Source organism: Epinephelus fuscoguttatus, linkage group LG11 (genome assembly GCF_011397635.1).
Source record: "Epinephelus fuscoguttatus linkage group LG11, E.fuscoguttatus.final_Chr_v1".
Lineage (NCBI taxonomy): Eukaryota > Metazoa > Chordata > Actinopteri > Perciformes > Serranidae > Epinephelus > Epinephelus fuscoguttatus.
This window is the reverse complement of record NC_064762.1, coordinates 34,154,035-34,172,141: the sequence shown is the minus strand read 5'-3', so window position 1 is coordinate 34,172,141 and position 18,107 is coordinate 34,154,035. Positions and strand designations below refer to the sequence as shown.

The window sequence follows — 18,107 nt, the reverse complement described above, 5'->3', positions numbered from 1 at the left end:
GGCTGTGTATTAACCTGACTTCTGCACAACACAACTGATGGTCCCAACCCCATTGATAAAGCAAGAAATTCCACTAATTAACCCTGATAAGGCACACCTGTGAAGTGGAAACCATTTCAGGTGACTACCTCTTGAAGCTCATGGAGAGAATGCCAAGAGTGTGCAAAGCAGTAATCAGAGCAAAGGGTGGCTATTTTGAAGAAACTAGAATATAAAACATGTTTTCAGTTATTTCACCTTTTTTTGTTAAGTACATAACTCCACATGTGTTCATTCATAGTTTTGATGCCTTCAGTGAGAATCTACAATGTAAATAGTCATGAAAATAAAGAAAACGCATTGAATGAGAAGGTGTGTCCAAACTTTTGGCCTGTGCTGTATGTCATTTTATTGTGCCTCCACGCCGGCAACAGCCTCGGCCAGATGCATTATGTTTTTAGGCTGTCAGTCTGTCAATCCGTCCCATTCACATTAACGTGATATCTCAAGAAGACCTTGAGAAAATTTCTTCAAATTTGGCAATGTCCACTTGGACTCAACAATCAGCTTATTAGATTTTGGTGATCAAAGGTCAAAGTCACTGTGGCCTCGTCTGTCTCAAAAATCCCCCCCCGAATGAACGAACCGTATATTTGAACCGGCTCTTCAAAGTCAAGTGAACGAGAGCCAAAGAACCGGCTCTCACAAGTGAACAAGAAATCCCATCACTATCAGGAAGATACTGAATCAGTGACACTACTCTTGGTAGAAAAAACACAATTGTTAATATCAGATGATTGTAAACTAATGAAAACATGGTTAGGAAATCTATATACCATTTCTACTAATATATCCCCCTGAATCCTACACACTGGACTTCAAGTAAACTTTTTTGATGCAGTTTTTAATTTATACATGCATAATTTGCATGATTTAGCCAATAAACTTAACACAAGAGAGGCTGTCTGACTCTGGTCCTTGGGGTGGGGTTTGTTGCAGCACCCTCAGCATGTTTCCTACCTGTGGTTGAGAGGGTTTGAAAAGAACTTCTACTTCTATTGTAGCTTTTTTCCCCCTTTTTTAAAACATATTTAAAAAGTTGAATATATGCATAAATGTAATTAAAGAGTGGAACATTTTGACATTTGAATGGTTTCTGTAACTGAAAGTATGCAGAAGTAGCAGCTGACCAAAAAATGTATGCAAGAGGAATTAATCATCCGTTACCTTTTGGGTCCTTTATTTTGAAAATACAGCCTACTCTTGGATGTCACAGTAAGGACCTGTTAGTGCCTGGAGACATTTGTTTTGAAAATCCAGCATTCAACACAGCCCCTCATGAGTTTTTTTGTCCATGGTCTGTGGATTTTTATTTTGAAAATCCATCCTAATCTGAGAAGTCCTAACTAAAAAAGGCCAATCACAGACAAGATGATAAAACAGCACTGCAGTCAAATGGACATTTATAAAGGACGAATGATTGCAGAGCTGTTCTCTTAGACTGCATCAGTTTTACGTAGATCATAGTGAGCATTCTGTGCGGCCCCTGAACATGGCATGAAATAAATGCAATAACAAACATAAACTGTAGCATTTGCTTTATTGTAACTGTAAAGCTTTGCAACAATGACAGACAGCTCGTGGGATGCAGGCAGGTCACAGAGAAGTCATGTGACGTCTGTGGCCATGCACAGTAAACTATAAACCGAATCAGGCGTAGTAAGAGTGGCTCTACCAGAAGAAATGGAGAAAGGATGCAGGCACTTCTATATCAGTGAAGAGACACAGGAGAGGACGTTCCCTTTGTCACAACATGAACATACTGAGGCGAGTCAATACCATGAGAGTGAAATCATTTACAGCTGTGAGAACAGGGCTCTGAGTTCAGCTCACGCACTAAACATCTCTCAGTTCTCGGTAGTTTTCACTTACTGAACAGGAAGCTTGGAGGAAACTGACGGAACAACTGGGTGCTGTAACAAAATGTGTTCCTTTAAAACATGAACTTTTTCATTCTTGAAAACTGGGACATGTCTTGTTACTTTTCAAGTATGTTGATAAAGGTGATTTAAACTGAGAACGTGGGATAACTTGACGCACATATTTTCTTAGTGCAGTCTTTGCTGGACGGAAGCATCACCTGCTGGACATTAATACAGCCACACACACACAAGTTGAGATATTTTCCATATCTAAGAAATGCTGAAAGGTTTAGCTTTCAAATTTACAACAATATGCCTTAAAGGAGCAGTACACTGGATTTAGTGGCATCTAGCAGTAAGACTGCTCTTGGTTTGTCCGGCAGGCCCCCAGGAAGTGTGCTGGGCTTTGAAGCCAATGTTTGTAGTTGCCAAATAGTGTAATTACAACTTCCGAGTCCATAATGTGATGCACTGGGGCCCAAGAAGCCTTTTTGCCATAGACTTACATTGTGAAAAAAGTGGATACAATTTTTGATACTTACAACTGCCGCAAAATGACTTGTCTCACCCATAGGGATTTGATCCATTCAATAACACTTATACTTATTAACTTTTGGAATGCAGCAATGCGCACCTCATGTCACGTGATGAGGGACAACCAATCATAGCCAACAGATATTTTCCTTTTCTTCTGTAAACATAAGTCTGTGGTGAATATGAGGGAGATCATTGTCGTGCAGGGATACTCAAGGCTTTACATCTGTCCAAAGACATAATTTTAGGCCCAGTACACACTCGAACACCAGGAAGAAGATCAGCTCTGCACTTGGGATTACAGGCAAGTAGGCTATAATACAGTGCTGGTTATGGCTGCTTAGAAACCTCAGACACAACCTGCCTCTGCACCCTTAGAAGGTGGCACAGTAGGCAAGACTAGCACCCAGCGCCCAACCTAGCATTTTCCAGGTGGTTAAGGACGCGGTAGGTATCCCAACCAAATGTGTGCAACATGGCAAACTCCATGGATGAGAACCTGCTCCCTGTGGAGATATGAACAGCTCATTCTACGATAACAAAAACACAAGTCTTACTTCCAGGTGATCCAAATCCTCCACACTGCTCCTTTAAGTACTGTATGTTGTTGTTGTTGTTCTGAGGAAGTGCAACCATCAATCATCTACTTCATAATGTCTGTCTGATTCCACTCTGTCAGACCACTGAGGGATGTGCAAATAGCTTTCAATAATCTGATGTTTGACAGGTAAGTGAACAATCTTTAGTTTAGATTTTGTCCCAGTTCTCCGGAATGGCACTTTCATTAACCTAATGGACCAAAAGTCAATTTCTCTGGTCTGAACTCAAAGAGAAGCCCCGGTTGAACACAACACTATCTGAGGAATGTTGCTTAATGAAGAGTCTCAGCTCTGTGGATAGAAATGTAGCAAAAGATAAAACAAACAAACAAAAAAAACAACCCAACAAAAAAATCAGAATAAATACATTTTCACAAGTACGTACGAAGGTTCGGTGTGTTAATACGGGTTGGTGAGGATGCCTCCTCGCTGACTGAAGAGAAGATGAGACCGGAGAAGATTAAGCTGTGCTGGGAATCCAGGGCCTATTGACTGGTGCTTATATGAGCCACAGTTTGTGCATACTGTGTCATCTATACATTTTAGAGAATTGCATTGAAGAAAACATTCAAGTCGTGGAAATAAAGACCTCTTATAATCAAAAAAACAGGTTTCACTATCAGACACATGCCAGAAAAGCTTGTTTACACTTCTGAGCTCTCATCTGCCTCTGCTCACTTTCCATGTCATGAATTTTTTGTCATAATAAGTCGTTCTACTACTATGAATGGGTAAAAGAGAGTGACAATTTTCCAGGGATAGATGCGAGAACTGTGATGATGAGATACTTCAAGCTGTAGTTATGCCAAAAATGTATTGGTATCGCAAAAAAACACAAAGCTATTTGTTGGGGTTTTGTGTTTTGGTACACTTCCCATCATGCTTTGGGTGATGTAAGCAGGAAGTATAATGTTGCCAACAAGTACAGATATTGCCATGGCAACGATCACTTGATTATCATTGTTGATACAAAAGAAAAAAAGTTATCTGAAGATATGCGGATCATCTTATTCTATGATTTCTTAGGGGTTTACGGATGTTTATTCTTAAAGGGACAGTTCACCCTGAAATCACAAACACTTCGCCAGTCATATCACCGTGCAGAAGGAAGCAAGCATCTACTGCTAGCTAACGTTACAGCTCAGCCGTGGAGGATGCCGTTAGTGTTTTCATGTTCTGTCATGTTCACGAGCCTCTCGTTCATGAGTAGATGCACTCTTCCTTGTTCTTCCTTAATGGGTGTAGATTGGCAAAATGAAAATAGCTCCTACATGAAGCTGCTCACAACAAGGTCTGTGGATTATCTTGAGTAACCAGGTCATGATTTCTGGAAAGAGACATTGCTGTTGAGTTTTTAATTTTATTTTTTTGGTGCTTTGAGCACCACAAGCTAAGTGCCATCTAGTTCCATTATATTGGAGAGCAGGCAGACATCTCCATGGCTGATATCTCCAACACTCTGCAACTCACACCAAAACAATTTAGACTAATAAATAGCACTATGGGTAAGAGGAAAAAAATTGTATTTTTGATTTTTGGGTGAACTGTCCCTTTAATGTACACATAGAGATACTGTATACAGCATGTGTACAATGTGTGTGTTCTCTTTTGACAGAGTAACCATTTTTTCCACACAGATTGCATCTGTTAGGTTCAGAGGGTTAATAACCTGCCAGAGGCTGATAAACTATTATTGTTATATTTGATGAAAATGTGGCTTCTTTCTGTGACTCAAATGTTCTCTTCAATGCAAAAGTCGTAAAATGTATAAATGTGTACATGGTACAAACTGCAGCTGTTCTTCCACCAGCCTGGTGCTTTTCGTCACTTCTCTTTCTGCGTCTAAACAAACACACACACCTCAGGTCACAGAGGTGCGCGCACATTAACACACAATGTCAGTATTGTCTGGAGGATGGAGGTGAACCAGCATCACTGCCACACCAGTTCCCTTCCTGCTCACACTTTGTCCAGCAGGGTGGAGTCGGCCTCCACTGCGGGAGGACTCAGTTCACACAGGTAGAAGAGTGTGTCGGCACTGGCCTCCGCCTCCGTCAGAGGCTCCAGGCGGATCAGGGAGCTGCGGGCCAGCTGCTTCGACTCCAGGCTGTTTTCAAGCAGCTCTGAGGGTGGCTCGTCCTCCACAGAATCACTGCAGCTGGAAGAGGGCTGGAGGTGGGTGTTATAGGAGGAGGCGGCGCTGCTGCTGCTGCTGCTGCCGCCGGCGGCCAGCTCCAGCTCTGGATGAGAAATACAGCCATCGAGGAAAGCCAGCAGGGGGCAGGAGGTGTACTGGATCAACTGCTTGTCTGAACACAAGACACAGTGCGTCAGCCTGGACTGTATCCAATCTAACACACCTTCATGAATGTATTCACTTCCTTTGATATTTTGTTGAATCCTTTCATAGCCAGACTCCACTGACAAAACCAGTCATTTTACCTGGCTGGATCCGGGAGCTGCTGGTCTACGGCTGCTTCCATCAGCTAGTTTGTTTGTGTTATTGTGTGACTTTGGTGAATCTGACCTGTGTGAGCATGCTCTACTCACCTGTGTTGGCTTCCTCTGTCTTGCCTCTGTTTAACTGTGTGGGGTTCTCTTTGGAGGAAATACTTTCCTGAACACACACACACACACACACACATACACACACACAGAGGAAATGAGTTAAAAAATAGCTTCAAGCACAACAAAACATAACACACAATATTAAAAATACAGAGGTGGATTAAAGGATGGATTTATCTTTCTTACACACATGGTCATATGTACATTAAAAGAGTAACTGATCACCAAAATCAATCCTTCTGTCCATACTGGTCGTAAGTAAATCCCTTACTTATGTGGTTTTATAACCAGTTCTGCCATGTTGCCTTGTAGGGAAGTGTCTGTTCAGTGTCTGTACAGTGTGATACAAATGTGTTGAAGTGATACTTATTTCTATAATGAAAACAGTTTATCAGAGTTGCCAGTAAGCACAATGCTCCCTCAGTGCCCAGAAAGAGGATTTTTTTCTGTCTTTGACACTTGGACTACTGTCTGCTCAGAATAAATTAGAATAAACAGATCATTATGGACTTTTTTTTTTTTGCACTCAGACTGAACTGTGACATCTGTGTACCCTGTTGTGAGTGGTATGTTTGTCAGTGTATCCACAGTGCTGAAATAAAAACCATTAGAAATGTCATGTTGTTGATCAGGTGAGTGTTCTTTGGTTTAGTGTGTAAGTGATGTTGTTTTACCTCTAGTGCGTCAATGCCAAACTGTTTTCCAAAAACCAGGGCCTGGAAGTCCTCCAGACTGCAGTCAATACTGTCCAGATAGTCCATCAGCTCCATCCTGACAACACACACACACACACACACACACACACACGGTGTGAGGCAGTCTTACTACTATGGTTCATATCATTATGTATTTTGCAACAACCACAGCATAAACAACTGTAAAATAGAAGTTAAGAAAAACCAAATACTATGGGTCAGAATCCCTCTCATGTCACCAGGCATGATGGTTTTAGGAGGATGAATGAAGGCTATATCAGCTTAAATAAGGTTTGGCTTTCTCATGAACTTTTATCACTTCTTTAAAATTTAATTTCTTTGTTTTTGTACAAAATTATAATCTTACTAAATAATGATGGAAACTCTGTCTGTTCCACGTTTTTCTCCTCACTAACTTGGTCAATCCATGTGAAATTTGGCACAGTGGTAGAGGGTCATGGGAGGATGCAAATGAAGCAATATTACATCAATTGGCCAAAGGGGGGCGCTATAGCAACCGATTGAAATTGCAAACTTTGAATGGGCATATCTCATGCCCTGTATGTCGTAGAGACATGACACTTTGCACAGAGATGCCTCTCCTCATGAGGAACAAATTTGCCTCAGAACCCATAACTTCCGGTTATATAGATTTTCCGCCATTTTGAATTTTTTGAAAAACACTTAAAATTGATCTCTTCCTAGGAAGTTTGACCGATCTGCATGAAACTCGGTGAACATAATCTAGGGACCAATATCTAAAGTTCCCTCTTGGCAAAAGTTGGAAAACTTACTAAAACTGAGCTTCTATAAGGCAATGAATATTGTGTGGCTCATCACATAAAGGTGTATAAAATCTCCAGGGTTTCACCAATCACTACGCAACTTTGTAGGCATATGACCACACATAATCTGAGGGGACCCCTCCATTATTGACCCCATCAAACAAAACGAGGGCGCTAGAGAGCTAATTTCTTATCTAGGCCTAACCGCCATATGGATTTTTACTAAACTTGGTAGATATGAAGAACAGGACGCCTCAAGGTGACTGGAGAAATTTAACTCTAAAAATTTAAAAATGTCTAAAATGCGACCGATCGCTGTGGCTCCCCCTGTGGCCCAATGTTTTGTTTTTTTTTTCTTTCTAATTTTTGGTATGACTAAGTCATGGTATGGTATGCTGTACATAATCACGGAAACTGTCAGTGTGTCATTCTGTCTGTCCCACGTTTTTCTGCTCACTGACGTGGTCAATCTATGTGAAACTGCACATAGGCATTGAGGATTGGCATAGGTAGAAGGTGACAAAGCTACCAATGGGTATGGACTAGTTTATAAGAAAAGGCAAAAGAATGATTAGAAAAAGAATAAAAGAATTATACTTAGGTTGGCACTTACTTGCCCAGCAAGTTGATGTTCTGTGATATTGCTCCGTTCTCGTTGAGTATGGAGTCCATCATCTTGACGGGGTCCTCGAAATTCAGGCCTGAGAGTTTATTGAGCTGCACGGCGCTGCTGGTTGGTCCACTGCCGTCTGAAGCGCTGCTCCTCTGGCTGTCGTCTGCTGCTGCAGCTGCTGCTGCTGCTGCTACTGCTGACACACCATCCTCTGTCTGTTTGATGTCATCTGTGCGGGTGGTGCTCACCTCCGTCTCAGCAGGCAGCACCGCACAGCTGTCCAACTCTACTTCCACGATTTCTACATCACTGAGGGAGGACGGTTTCAAACAGCATTACATTAAGAGAGATACTGCTGACTATTTGATGTCAACTTATTCAGAAGTTTTGTAGTAATGAGATCCCCTCTCACTGCTTTTGCATTTATGGATGCACTGCATCAAACACACCTTTAGAAGTTCTACATCTTTTGCCATGAATTCATAATCTGATGAGTTTTGTGGAGGTCAAAATTTTAGTCTGATGTACTGATTCAATAAATGTGTTGAATCAATATAACAGATGGAATATATGGAGCTCCTCTCTTACACACCTGCTTAAGAAATACTAGGTGTGCAAGTTTTTCCCTAACTGTAACAGTAACTGTACATATCGAAAGCCTTGTTACTGGGAGCTAAACTGAATTGACAAGTTAGACATAATCATGAGCTGTATTTTGCTCGAGGGGATGGGAATCTTTCTCACAACAACTTGCTATTTTACTAGGCATCAAAACATGAATAGTTGACTCAGGAGAGCATCATTGCAAAACAGAAACTTTCCATCTGTCTTAAGTTCAGACTAAAGATTCATAACGAGACAAGCTCGAACATACAACTACCTGCAATGCGTCATTCTGTAACGTTCTAAAAGCTGCCGGTTCACACCAATGCAACTAGATGAGACGGTGTATCATCACTATGCAACAACTATCTGTAAGCACCGTCTGACACTGGCACACCACGAGGACAAAAACAGAGAGCTCGGTGGGAACGAAGGAACTGCCACATCAAGCCAGCACGCCGTCTGCCATCATTTGACTTGACCAGCGGACCTCGCTACAAGCTGATTTGATGTTGTAACAGGTGAAGTGCTTTATATTCTAAAACCAGCCACCAACGATTTGACCAACAGAGTTGCAGGTGAGTCAAGCTCAGATTAGCCAATTCGCACGGCTGCAACTTTTGTCTGCAATGTTCTACAAGAGTGTAGTCTCGTTACGAATCTTTGGTCTGAACTGGGCTTTACAAATGTTCGCCTCATGTAGAACATGTGGCAGTCTGAAGGCATAACAGTGAATGTCACCTAATCAAGGAGTCAAAGATAAATAGTCTTACCCTTGCTCGTAGGCTCTGGGTGACTCCTCTGTGATCTCAGCTCCCACCTCGGCATCATTGTCAGTCACGTCACAGATTATGACGTCATCTGACATCTCCGAGCTCTTAACACCACTCAGACTGCTGACAGACGACTAAACAGGACGCACAGTCAAAAGCTGGACTTAAAAATGTTTTTCCTCAGAACTATTCTCATACAACACATCACCTATTCAATATCATCCATTCAACAGCAAAAAAAAAAAAGAATATACTGATTGACAAGTGTCCAGCAAAGGTAATACTTACTGAATACCATGTCTAGATGTCACTAGGTACTAGGCTTGGGTGGTATTACTGTAGGCGATATCAGGCTATTTAGAAATCCTGATGCCATGATTTTTAATACTGTCAAAAATACAGACGCTTCTCTTCTTATTTAACTCATATAGAGAGGCTGGACTGACGATGCATTGCATACAGTCCACATCACGCGCCGTCACAGGTCAGTCTCTACTGGTGGAACAGGCAACTAAGCTGATAGATATGAGGAATGGGGATAACGTTACAGGACTGTAAACAGCAGCGAGAGACTGCAGGGTAAAACAAAATATTTTCACATCTAACTTGTCGAATTAAGGTTTTATTTCAGCCAAACCAGAGGTGGTGATTATTGTGGACTAACTAACCAAACAACTACCAAGACTAACTAAGACAGTTTTGCTGAGCTTTGTTTCTACTGAGTTTAAATGACGTGTGTTTTAGGATGGGTTAACAAGGCAGTTCAGGTAGTCTGAGTTCGGTGCGCGGTTGTATTTCTCTGTTTAGTAAGGAAAATAGATACAAGAATATTTCCTTTCTTGACATTTTGTGAATTTATTGTTTATTTATTAGACTGAAAAACACAGTTTGTAGAAGGTAGCGTCACACAAATACCGTCATATACCGTACACCCTGGTAAAATTTCAGAGGGTATGAAAAAATAGATACCACCCAAGCCTACAAGGCACTGCGATTCACTGACCTGTTCCACACACACTTTGTCATCATACATCTGATGAATGTATTTGGGCTTCTTTCCATTGCTGTTCATGAGAACTGGCCTGTTAAAAGAACGAGAACACATCAACAAATCAATAGTTCATACAGAATAGAATTTACATTATGATAGTGCTGAAACTGAATTGTGATCATGTGAGCTACCAAATTCGCACCACAATGTTAGATAATATATAAAATGTGGCAATGTTATGCTGCCATACCATAACTTTGACGGCTCTCTGTATTTCATAAGGTGACTACTTTGGTACTGGCTTACTGGGAACACTCACCCATTAATTATCAGTACTGACCATCGATGCTGCTCTAACAGGTGCAGGGACTGTAAATTTGGAGGGTCAGTCATTTAAAGGAGCAGTAACACAGCATAAACTCACCTTTTGCGTTTTAAATTCAGGATGCGATTGTTCTGTACCAATGTGACGATGAAGTGTACCAGCTGAAAAGAGAAGAGTCATGATTTAGCAGAAAACGCAAAAAGGTTAGCAGCTCAGATGCCAACGATGAACTTAACACCTGCTGACTGTGGTTACATTAGCCTTTAAAAAAATATAATCACATCACATAATCAAAGATGGTTCTACTGGGTGGGATGCACTATTCACAAAAGTAGCTGAAAATGCTCATGATGACTAAAGCAGGAGACATGCATAGTGTATAAATACTCTAAAAAAATGGGGCTGACACCTCGTGGTCAGTTGGTGTATTGGCTGGTCGATATGCTCATGTTTCTTACACAAGGTCGTGTGTCCACCAAAGCATTTTTACTGGTTGAAAATGCTATGCACTCTTCTGAAAACACCCAACAGGTAGCAATTTAGGGTGTTTGTTGGTGCAGTGTTTTTTTGGTTGCATCTGTTTGAGTACTTGATCTGGATGAAAGTAAGGCTGAAGCATGTATGGAGAGAGGACAAATGAGCACTGCTGGTCACACAGACCAGAAAAAAATGCCATAAGTGTAGCGCTCAGCACAGAATAGATGCTCAGTGTCTCGTCATGGTGCTGTGATTGTAGCATAGTGTAAATTCGGATGTCCCATTGCAACAATGGCATCAGTGGGGAAGAAAAACAACGCTTTGGTGGACACATAACACCACCAGGTAGAGTGCACTGTGGCAGATTTAGTTCTAGAGATAGAGTGTAGATGTTTTTCCTCATTGACTGATAGACTGGTTAAAGAGAAGACAGAAACCAAGATTCTTCTTGGCTGATTGGAGCCCTGCTAATCTGTCACTGTTTAGATAACAAACATTCTTCTGTTCAATGAACTGTGAAGTGATTCAACTACCCCAACAAACTGCAACTTTCTTTCAGAAAAAATGGTGTCATGCATGTGATAACGTCCTGATAGTATAAACTGATAGGTCCAGGAAGTGCTCACCTTTTTGATGAGCTGTTGTTGGTGGGCATGTTTCTGTCTCAGATCTGAGATCTCCCTCCACAGAGCTTCATTCTCCCTGAACAACAAAACAAAGGCAACTTTGAGCTTCATTCTCATTTTTGTTAAATGACAATCTTCAGTGTTAATGCAGGAATTAGTTTCTGATGTGTCATCAGGAAAGTGTTCACTCAACGCCAATGCTGGAGTAGTTGTGGTGGTGGTGCATTGGTGTGATGCCCTGCACAGAGCTTTACACTAACCTCTTGAGTGTTGCCAGCCTGACGTCCATGTTCTCCTGTTTGCTGTGAACACTCTGAACACTCGCCAAGATCTTGGTCAGGTCTTCTTGTCGAATCTTGTTTTCCTCTGGCCGAGTGTTAGAAACCTGAATAAAATGCATTGGGATCAGTGTGCAAGGTTTCTGCGCGTAACGATTATTTTTTGGATGACAGATTAGGCCTCAATACATACACACACGCAGTGGAGCAGAAGGGAGACAGGTGAAGTGGGGATAACATTTTTGGTACTGGTTACAAGCAGGCTAGGTAGCGAATGACATTATGCTAATGTGCTGACAGATTCTGTGTTTTCAGCTAATCTAAATCAGAGAATATTCAGTTTAAAACTGACACTGATGCTGTTTTACCCATATTGATCTCTCTGAAATTTTGAAAGTGATATAATGTAGGCCTTGTGTGTTTGATGTTGAGTGTGTTCTCCGCCTTTTGTATTCTGCATTGCTCATCAGCAACTGGTAATATGGTGAGGTAAGAGGCAATTTAGCTTCATGTGCTTAATATGCAGTTAAAGCACCAGTCATAATTTTGTTTTAATGATAAGCCAGCTCCTGGATTTTGCTTCTGGTGTTTTGCACCACTGTTTTGATCTGATGGATGTAATTTGGTGTTGTTGGGTTTTGAGTGTTTTTGAGTCATAAAGTCCAGGTATGGCATTTTTTTTGGTAATGTCAGGATTCACTGAGTCTTTGGCTACATTTTAAATGATTAATTCTGTTGACAACTGAACGGAGAAATGGCTCCACCTTACCTTCCGTTTGATGTTCTCCAGCAGGTTGTCCTGTCCATGTTTGAAGTAGGGGTGCTGAAACTCCACTGGACCGTCTCTCTCCTGTTTCACAATGCCTGTGTCAATGTGCATCACTTTACGGAATCCATCTGCAGACACACACACACACACACACACACACACACATTTGAAAACATTACACAAAAACAATAACATACATACACACATATGTATTAAAGGGTACTCAGTATCTAGTCAGCACAAGATATCCTAATGTAGAGCTATCTTTGCTACAGTGGTAGCATAGAGCTTATAGTGGTATGAAACTGAGAAGGTGATGATGTGTAATGTCCACTGATACAGTGGCATGCAAAGGTTTGGGCATCCCTGGTCAATATCAATTTTACTGTGAATAGTTAAGTGAGTAGGAGACGGACTGATCTGCAAAATACATGAAGTTAGAGATGAAAGATGCTTTTCAACACTTGAAACAAGATCAGTGTGTTACTTTTGTTTTGTACAATTTCAGAGTGAACAAAAGGAAAGGAGCACCATGCAAAAGTTTGGGCACCCCAAGACTCTCAGACAATGACTGTTAAGGCTATGGATTGCTCACAGTCATTTTTAGGAAAGGCCAGGTGTTGCAAATTTCAAAGCTTTATAAACAGTCTTGACTCCTGAAACCTTGTCCCAACAATCAACAGTCACGGACTCCTCTAAAAAGCTGCCTAGCACTCTGAAAACTAAAATAACTGATGCCCACAGAACATGTCTGCAACAATTAGTCAACTAATCGACTATTAAAATAATCAGTGACTATTTTAGTAGTTGACTAATCGGTTTGAATCTTTTTTCATAGAAAAGTATTATAAAAGTCCCCAAAATACTCTTATTGCAGCTTCTTACGTTCAGATATTGGCAGCTTTACACACTCTCCCATGACGGTGAACTAAAACCCTTTGGCGTGAGTATGAAACAAGACATTAGATGACATAATTTTGGGGTTTGGGAGAGACAGACCGACATTTTTCAACATTTCAACACATTTTTCTATAAAATGATAAGTCGACTAATCGAAGAAATAATCGACAGATTAGTCGACAGTGAAAATAATTGTTAGTTGCAGCCCTACCACAAAGCAGGAGAAGGCTATACGAATACAGCAAAGTGCTTTCAGGTAACCAATTCCTCAGTTTTTCTAATGTAATATTAAAAAATGACAGTTAACAGGGACTGTGGAGGTCAAGTTGAGGTCTGGAAGACCAAGAAAACTTTCCTGGAGGTCGGAGGATTGACAGGCAAATCAAAACCCCTGTGACTGCAAAAGACCTGCAGGAAGATTTATCAGACTCTGGAAGAGTGGTGCACTGTTCTACTGTGCAGCGACACTTATATAAATATTTGACCTTCATGTAAGAGTCATCAGAAGAAAACCTTTCCTGTGTCCTCACCACAAAAATCAGCGACAGCAGTTTACAAAGAAATATCTAAACAAGCCTGATGCTTTGTGCCGAATTTCCTGTCCAACTGTTGAGCATGGGCGTGGAAGGATCATGCTTTGGGCTTGTGTTGCAGCCAGTGGCACAGGGAACATTTCACAGGTAGAGGGAAGAATGGATTCAATTTCAGCAAATTCTGGAAGCAAACATCACATCATCTGTAAAAAAGCTGAAGTTGAAGAGAGGATGGCTTCTACAACAGGACAATGATCCTACACACACCTAAAATTCCACAGTGGACTACCTCTAGAGGAGCCAGCTGAGGGTTTTGCCGAGGCTCTCACAGTCCCCCGACCTAAATATCATTTAAAATCTGTGGACAGACCTCAAAAAGCAGTGCATGCAAGATGGCCCAAGAATCCCACAGAGCTAGAAGCCTTTTATAAACGAAGAGTGGGTGAAAATCCTCCAAACAAAAAATGAAAGACTCTTAGCTGGCTACAAAAATCATTTAAAAGCCGTGACACTTGCCACAGGGAGCACTGCTAAGTATGCATGTAGGGTGCCCAAACTTTTGCTTCAGGCCCTTTTCCTTTTTTGTTATTTTGAAACTGTAAAAGACTTAGTTAAAAAGTAATCTGCTTAAAAAATTTGAAGAAATGTGTCCTCTTTAACTTCATGCCTTTTAGAGATCAGTTCATCTTCTTCTTACTTAACTATTAACAGTAAACAAAATTGTGAGCATGGGTGCCCAAACTTCTGCATGCCACTCATGCCACTGTATTTTTGTATTATCTTTAATCTTGTAATTGGTCTCCCAGAGGGATTGTCAAGAATGAAATAATAGAAACAATGTTTGGTATCGTGCAATATGACACTATCAAAGTGTCTTAGAACCTCTCGAATACAGTGTCAACAACAACTGCAAATGATTTGCATTGGACTGAATTACATGGAACAGCGTACTTTCTGTTCAAGCAATATGATGGTGTGTACCATGAGACCATATACTGTAAATTAGTCGCTTTGACATATTGTTTACACCATGGTAACTATCACTTAAGCATTTCTCATTGTATTTGACTTTTTTGTACAGTTATTCAAACTGCTAAACAGGTATGCTTTATGTCAATATTGGGTTTGTGCATTTGTGTGATGAAGTGATTTCATTTGTCAGGTGCTTAATTCACTGGAATATCTTGAAACATTCTTCAACATCCCTCCGTAGTTGTTTCTCAAATAATTTTGAAGAAACTTTACATCATGATATCTATAAATATAGCAAAATAAAATCACATATCCACCTTACTCCTAGCCCCCATGATCCCTTGCGCAAATTATGTGTGCGACTTCTGGCGTTGAACCGAAACTGGAAATTTCCAGTGGTAACAGTTTGTTTACAGTACTCTGTTCTTCTTTCCAAGAGCAATTGGGAAATAAAAGGTGGAACACACCAACTGTTACAGCTCAAACTGGATTATGTGATCATAACTGCCATCTCTGACAGCCATCTCAAAGCACTGTTTGTTTTTCCATTTTCAACCAAGCACGCTAGCAATTAGCTTGCCTTGCTCCATTAAAATATTGTTAAATTTAACATGGCCCGAGCTAGGTTAAGGTAAACATCCGCTCCTTCAAGATTTCGGATGACTTATTAAGAGATACTAACACATTCGGCAAATATTTAATATAATTCAGCATTAAGCTCCATGTAAAGTGAATAAATGTGATGTTCTAATAATTCTGATTTAATATTTTTTCGATGTCTCGTGAAACTCTTTTAGTTCTCATATCAATGGTACCTTTAGCAAAAGGAACAATCCCTTTTTGTTCTGGTTAAATGTTCAACACACAGTTGCTGAAGACAAAACTTTAGCTTAGACTGGTTGTTAGTTGTTACAGACACCGACAGTACAACAGGTACCAGAGCTCCGCAAAGACATTTTAGAAAATGCTAGGTTAACATTAGTTAAATATTTGTAAAAAATAAAATCAGTATTTGCGAAGCTGAAGGCAAATAACTTTTGAAAAGAACCAGCGTTGGCGGTTAGCCACCAAGAGTAGCCACCGGGACAAACTGCAATCAGTCTATGGGACTAACTAGCTTACTGCTACTTCCATTATCTCACTGTAAGTTGCGCCCATAATCATTAATACAGTAGTGCCCTCAGGAATAAGGTGGATACTGTGATAAAGGATTTCATCCATATTGCCCTCTGCTGTGAATCATGTAAATCATGTAAATCTGGTCTCATGTAATGCATAAACTGTGGAGCACAGTTAATGGATTTGAACACTGCTTTAATTATAGGTAACATTGAACATTTTTCCTACACTGTGATATATATCTGTGTCAGGTCATACATACTGCAAAGCTCTACCTCTGGCTGTCATTATTCAGTCACTTTAAAATCACCCTTAATCACATATTTAAAGCCAAACCAGAGAGTCAGCACTGGACCTCTCAACTGTGAAGCCTGCCGATGATTAGAAAGTAACTCCGTCCAAGAGATAATTAAATGTTTACACTGTGCCTTGTGGTTACCATGGTTACCATGGCATTTGCCCGTGCATCTATCCAGCTCTGATTTACACTAAATAAACTCTGATTCTACAGCTGCAGTGAAAATAATTGGCAACTATTTTGATAGCAATTAAATTTGTGTTGTTCTTTTCACGTAAAAATGTCAAACGTTTGCTCATACCATAAGCAATTATAAGACCCATTTCTCACATTTGATAGACAAAATTAATTGATCAGTCAATTAAATTATTTGCACATTCTTTGATAGTGAAAATAATCGGTAGTCACAGCCCTACCTGGATCCTTCACTGCTGTTTGGCTAGATGTAGAAGTAGGTCAGTGCTAGGACAATCACCTGCTGGGCTGGTTAACCGCTTATCATCGTTGCATTAACACCAGATCTGACAGTATTGGTTTTCTGGGTAATGTGTCACTATGTAGCAGCCATTCTGGTTATGAGTGTGGCTGCAGACTAACCCAGCAAAGCCAGAATCAAACAGCCCTATCCAGCAGACACCCTGAGCCACTGTAAAATCACTGCACAAACCACTAACACAAAGTGGGACAAAGCGATGGATGCAGACTTACACATGTTGAGCTGCCTGATGAAACTTGCCATGTTGTTGTGCTTGAAGAACTTGGGCAGGATCTCCTTGGCAAAGTGCTGCTCATCCAACACCAGGAAACTGTTGCCCTCCTGAGGACAATAAGCAGCAGTACCATGACAGTCAGAGGACCACTGATCTATTTTAGTCTCATTTCACTTCACGCTTCTAAACTGTGCACGCATGCACACACACACACACACACACACACACACACACACACACACACACACACACGTAGCTTTATGATGACTCGGTGCCAAAAATTTAGAGAGGAACTGATGCTGGCATGACGCAGAGACTGGATTTGGCTTAGTTACGTTATACTAGCTAGCCAGCAGGTAACGTTACACAATGAAGGGGAATAACTAGCTAGCGTAACTAGCTAGCGTAAAATGGGAGGTTGTTGAACCCTGCGTGTTCATTGTTATTGGCGTGGCGTGGCGAGGTGCTGTACATGCTAGGTTAACTCAAGGCTAATCTCACAGGCTAGCTGTTTTTCTGCTCAGCGTTAACGTTAGCTTTAATAACTGCCACGCTAGCTAACGGTTTCCAGCTGTAGCGTTACCTGACTCCAGCAGATGAATTCATTGGTGTCTGCATCCTCGACAAGCGTCCACAGCTTGGTGAGGAAAGCCGGGACGTTGGAGTTGTGTTTCATCTCGCGAATTCAAAGAAAACAACACCTTGACTGAACAGCTGGCCAAGTCTGTTGCTCTCAGGAAAAACACCAAAGGCTTACTACTTCCGGTTCCGGTGAACGCCAGCGGATTGGTCGACGATTGTTTTTACGTAAGACTCCTCACGTGGAGCTCCATGCAAACAAAAAGATAGTTGGCACACTTTATTCAAAATAAAGAGGTCAGACATTTGCTTAATCTAAAGACTGGAGATGAACCAGTGTGCAGAAACATACAGACATGGACTCTTAATAAACTGACACAAATATTTTGAGTGGGCCCCTGTGTATTTGTTGTTGCCATGTATGGAAAGCAATTTGTCTACATGTTGCATGTGTGACAT

The 18,107-nt window shown here is 41.0% G+C and overlaps 1 protein-coding gene across 1 annotated transcript; it reads right to left on the bottom strand.

Moving 5' to 3' along the window:
* Nucleotides 1–1,577: 1,577 nt before the first annotated feature.
* On the bottom strand, nt 1,578–17,840 carry hsf2 (heat shock transcription factor 2). The gene is made up of 12 exons (XM_049590243.1): nt 17,653–17,840; nt 17,068–17,176; nt 12,538–12,665; nt 11,751–11,875; nt 11,491–11,566; nt 10,487–10,548; nt 10,075–10,153; nt 9,072–9,205; nt 7,696–8,004; nt 6,277–6,373; nt 5,585–5,651; nt 1,578–5,343 (listed from the first exon to the last, which is right to left on the bottom strand). The coding sequence occupies exons 1-12, from the start codon at nt 17,743–17,745 to the stop codon at nt 4,994–4,996; spliced, it is 1,629 nt and encodes a 542-aa protein (XP_049446200.1). The 5' UTR covers nt 17,746–17,840; the 3' UTR covers nt 1,578–4,993.
* Between the last annotated feature and the right edge of the window lie 267 nt (nt 17,841–18,107).

What these genes read in the sequence shown, in the direction of transcription:
- hsf2 (XM_049590243.1), bottom strand. Translation starts at nt 17,745, where the DNA reads ATGAAACACAACTCCAACGTCCCGGCTTTCCTCACCAAGCTGTGGACG. An exon ending in CATCAGGCAGCTCAACATGT is followed by an intron (nt 12,666 to 17,067) that starts GTAAGTCTGCAT and finishes GTGTGTCTGCAG; the next exon opens with ATGGATTCCGTAAAGTGATG. An exon ending in AACAACAGCTCATCAAAAAG is followed by an intron (nt 10,549 to 11,490) that starts GTGAGCACTTCC and finishes TTCTCTTTTCAG; the next exon opens with CTGGTACACTTCATCGTCAC.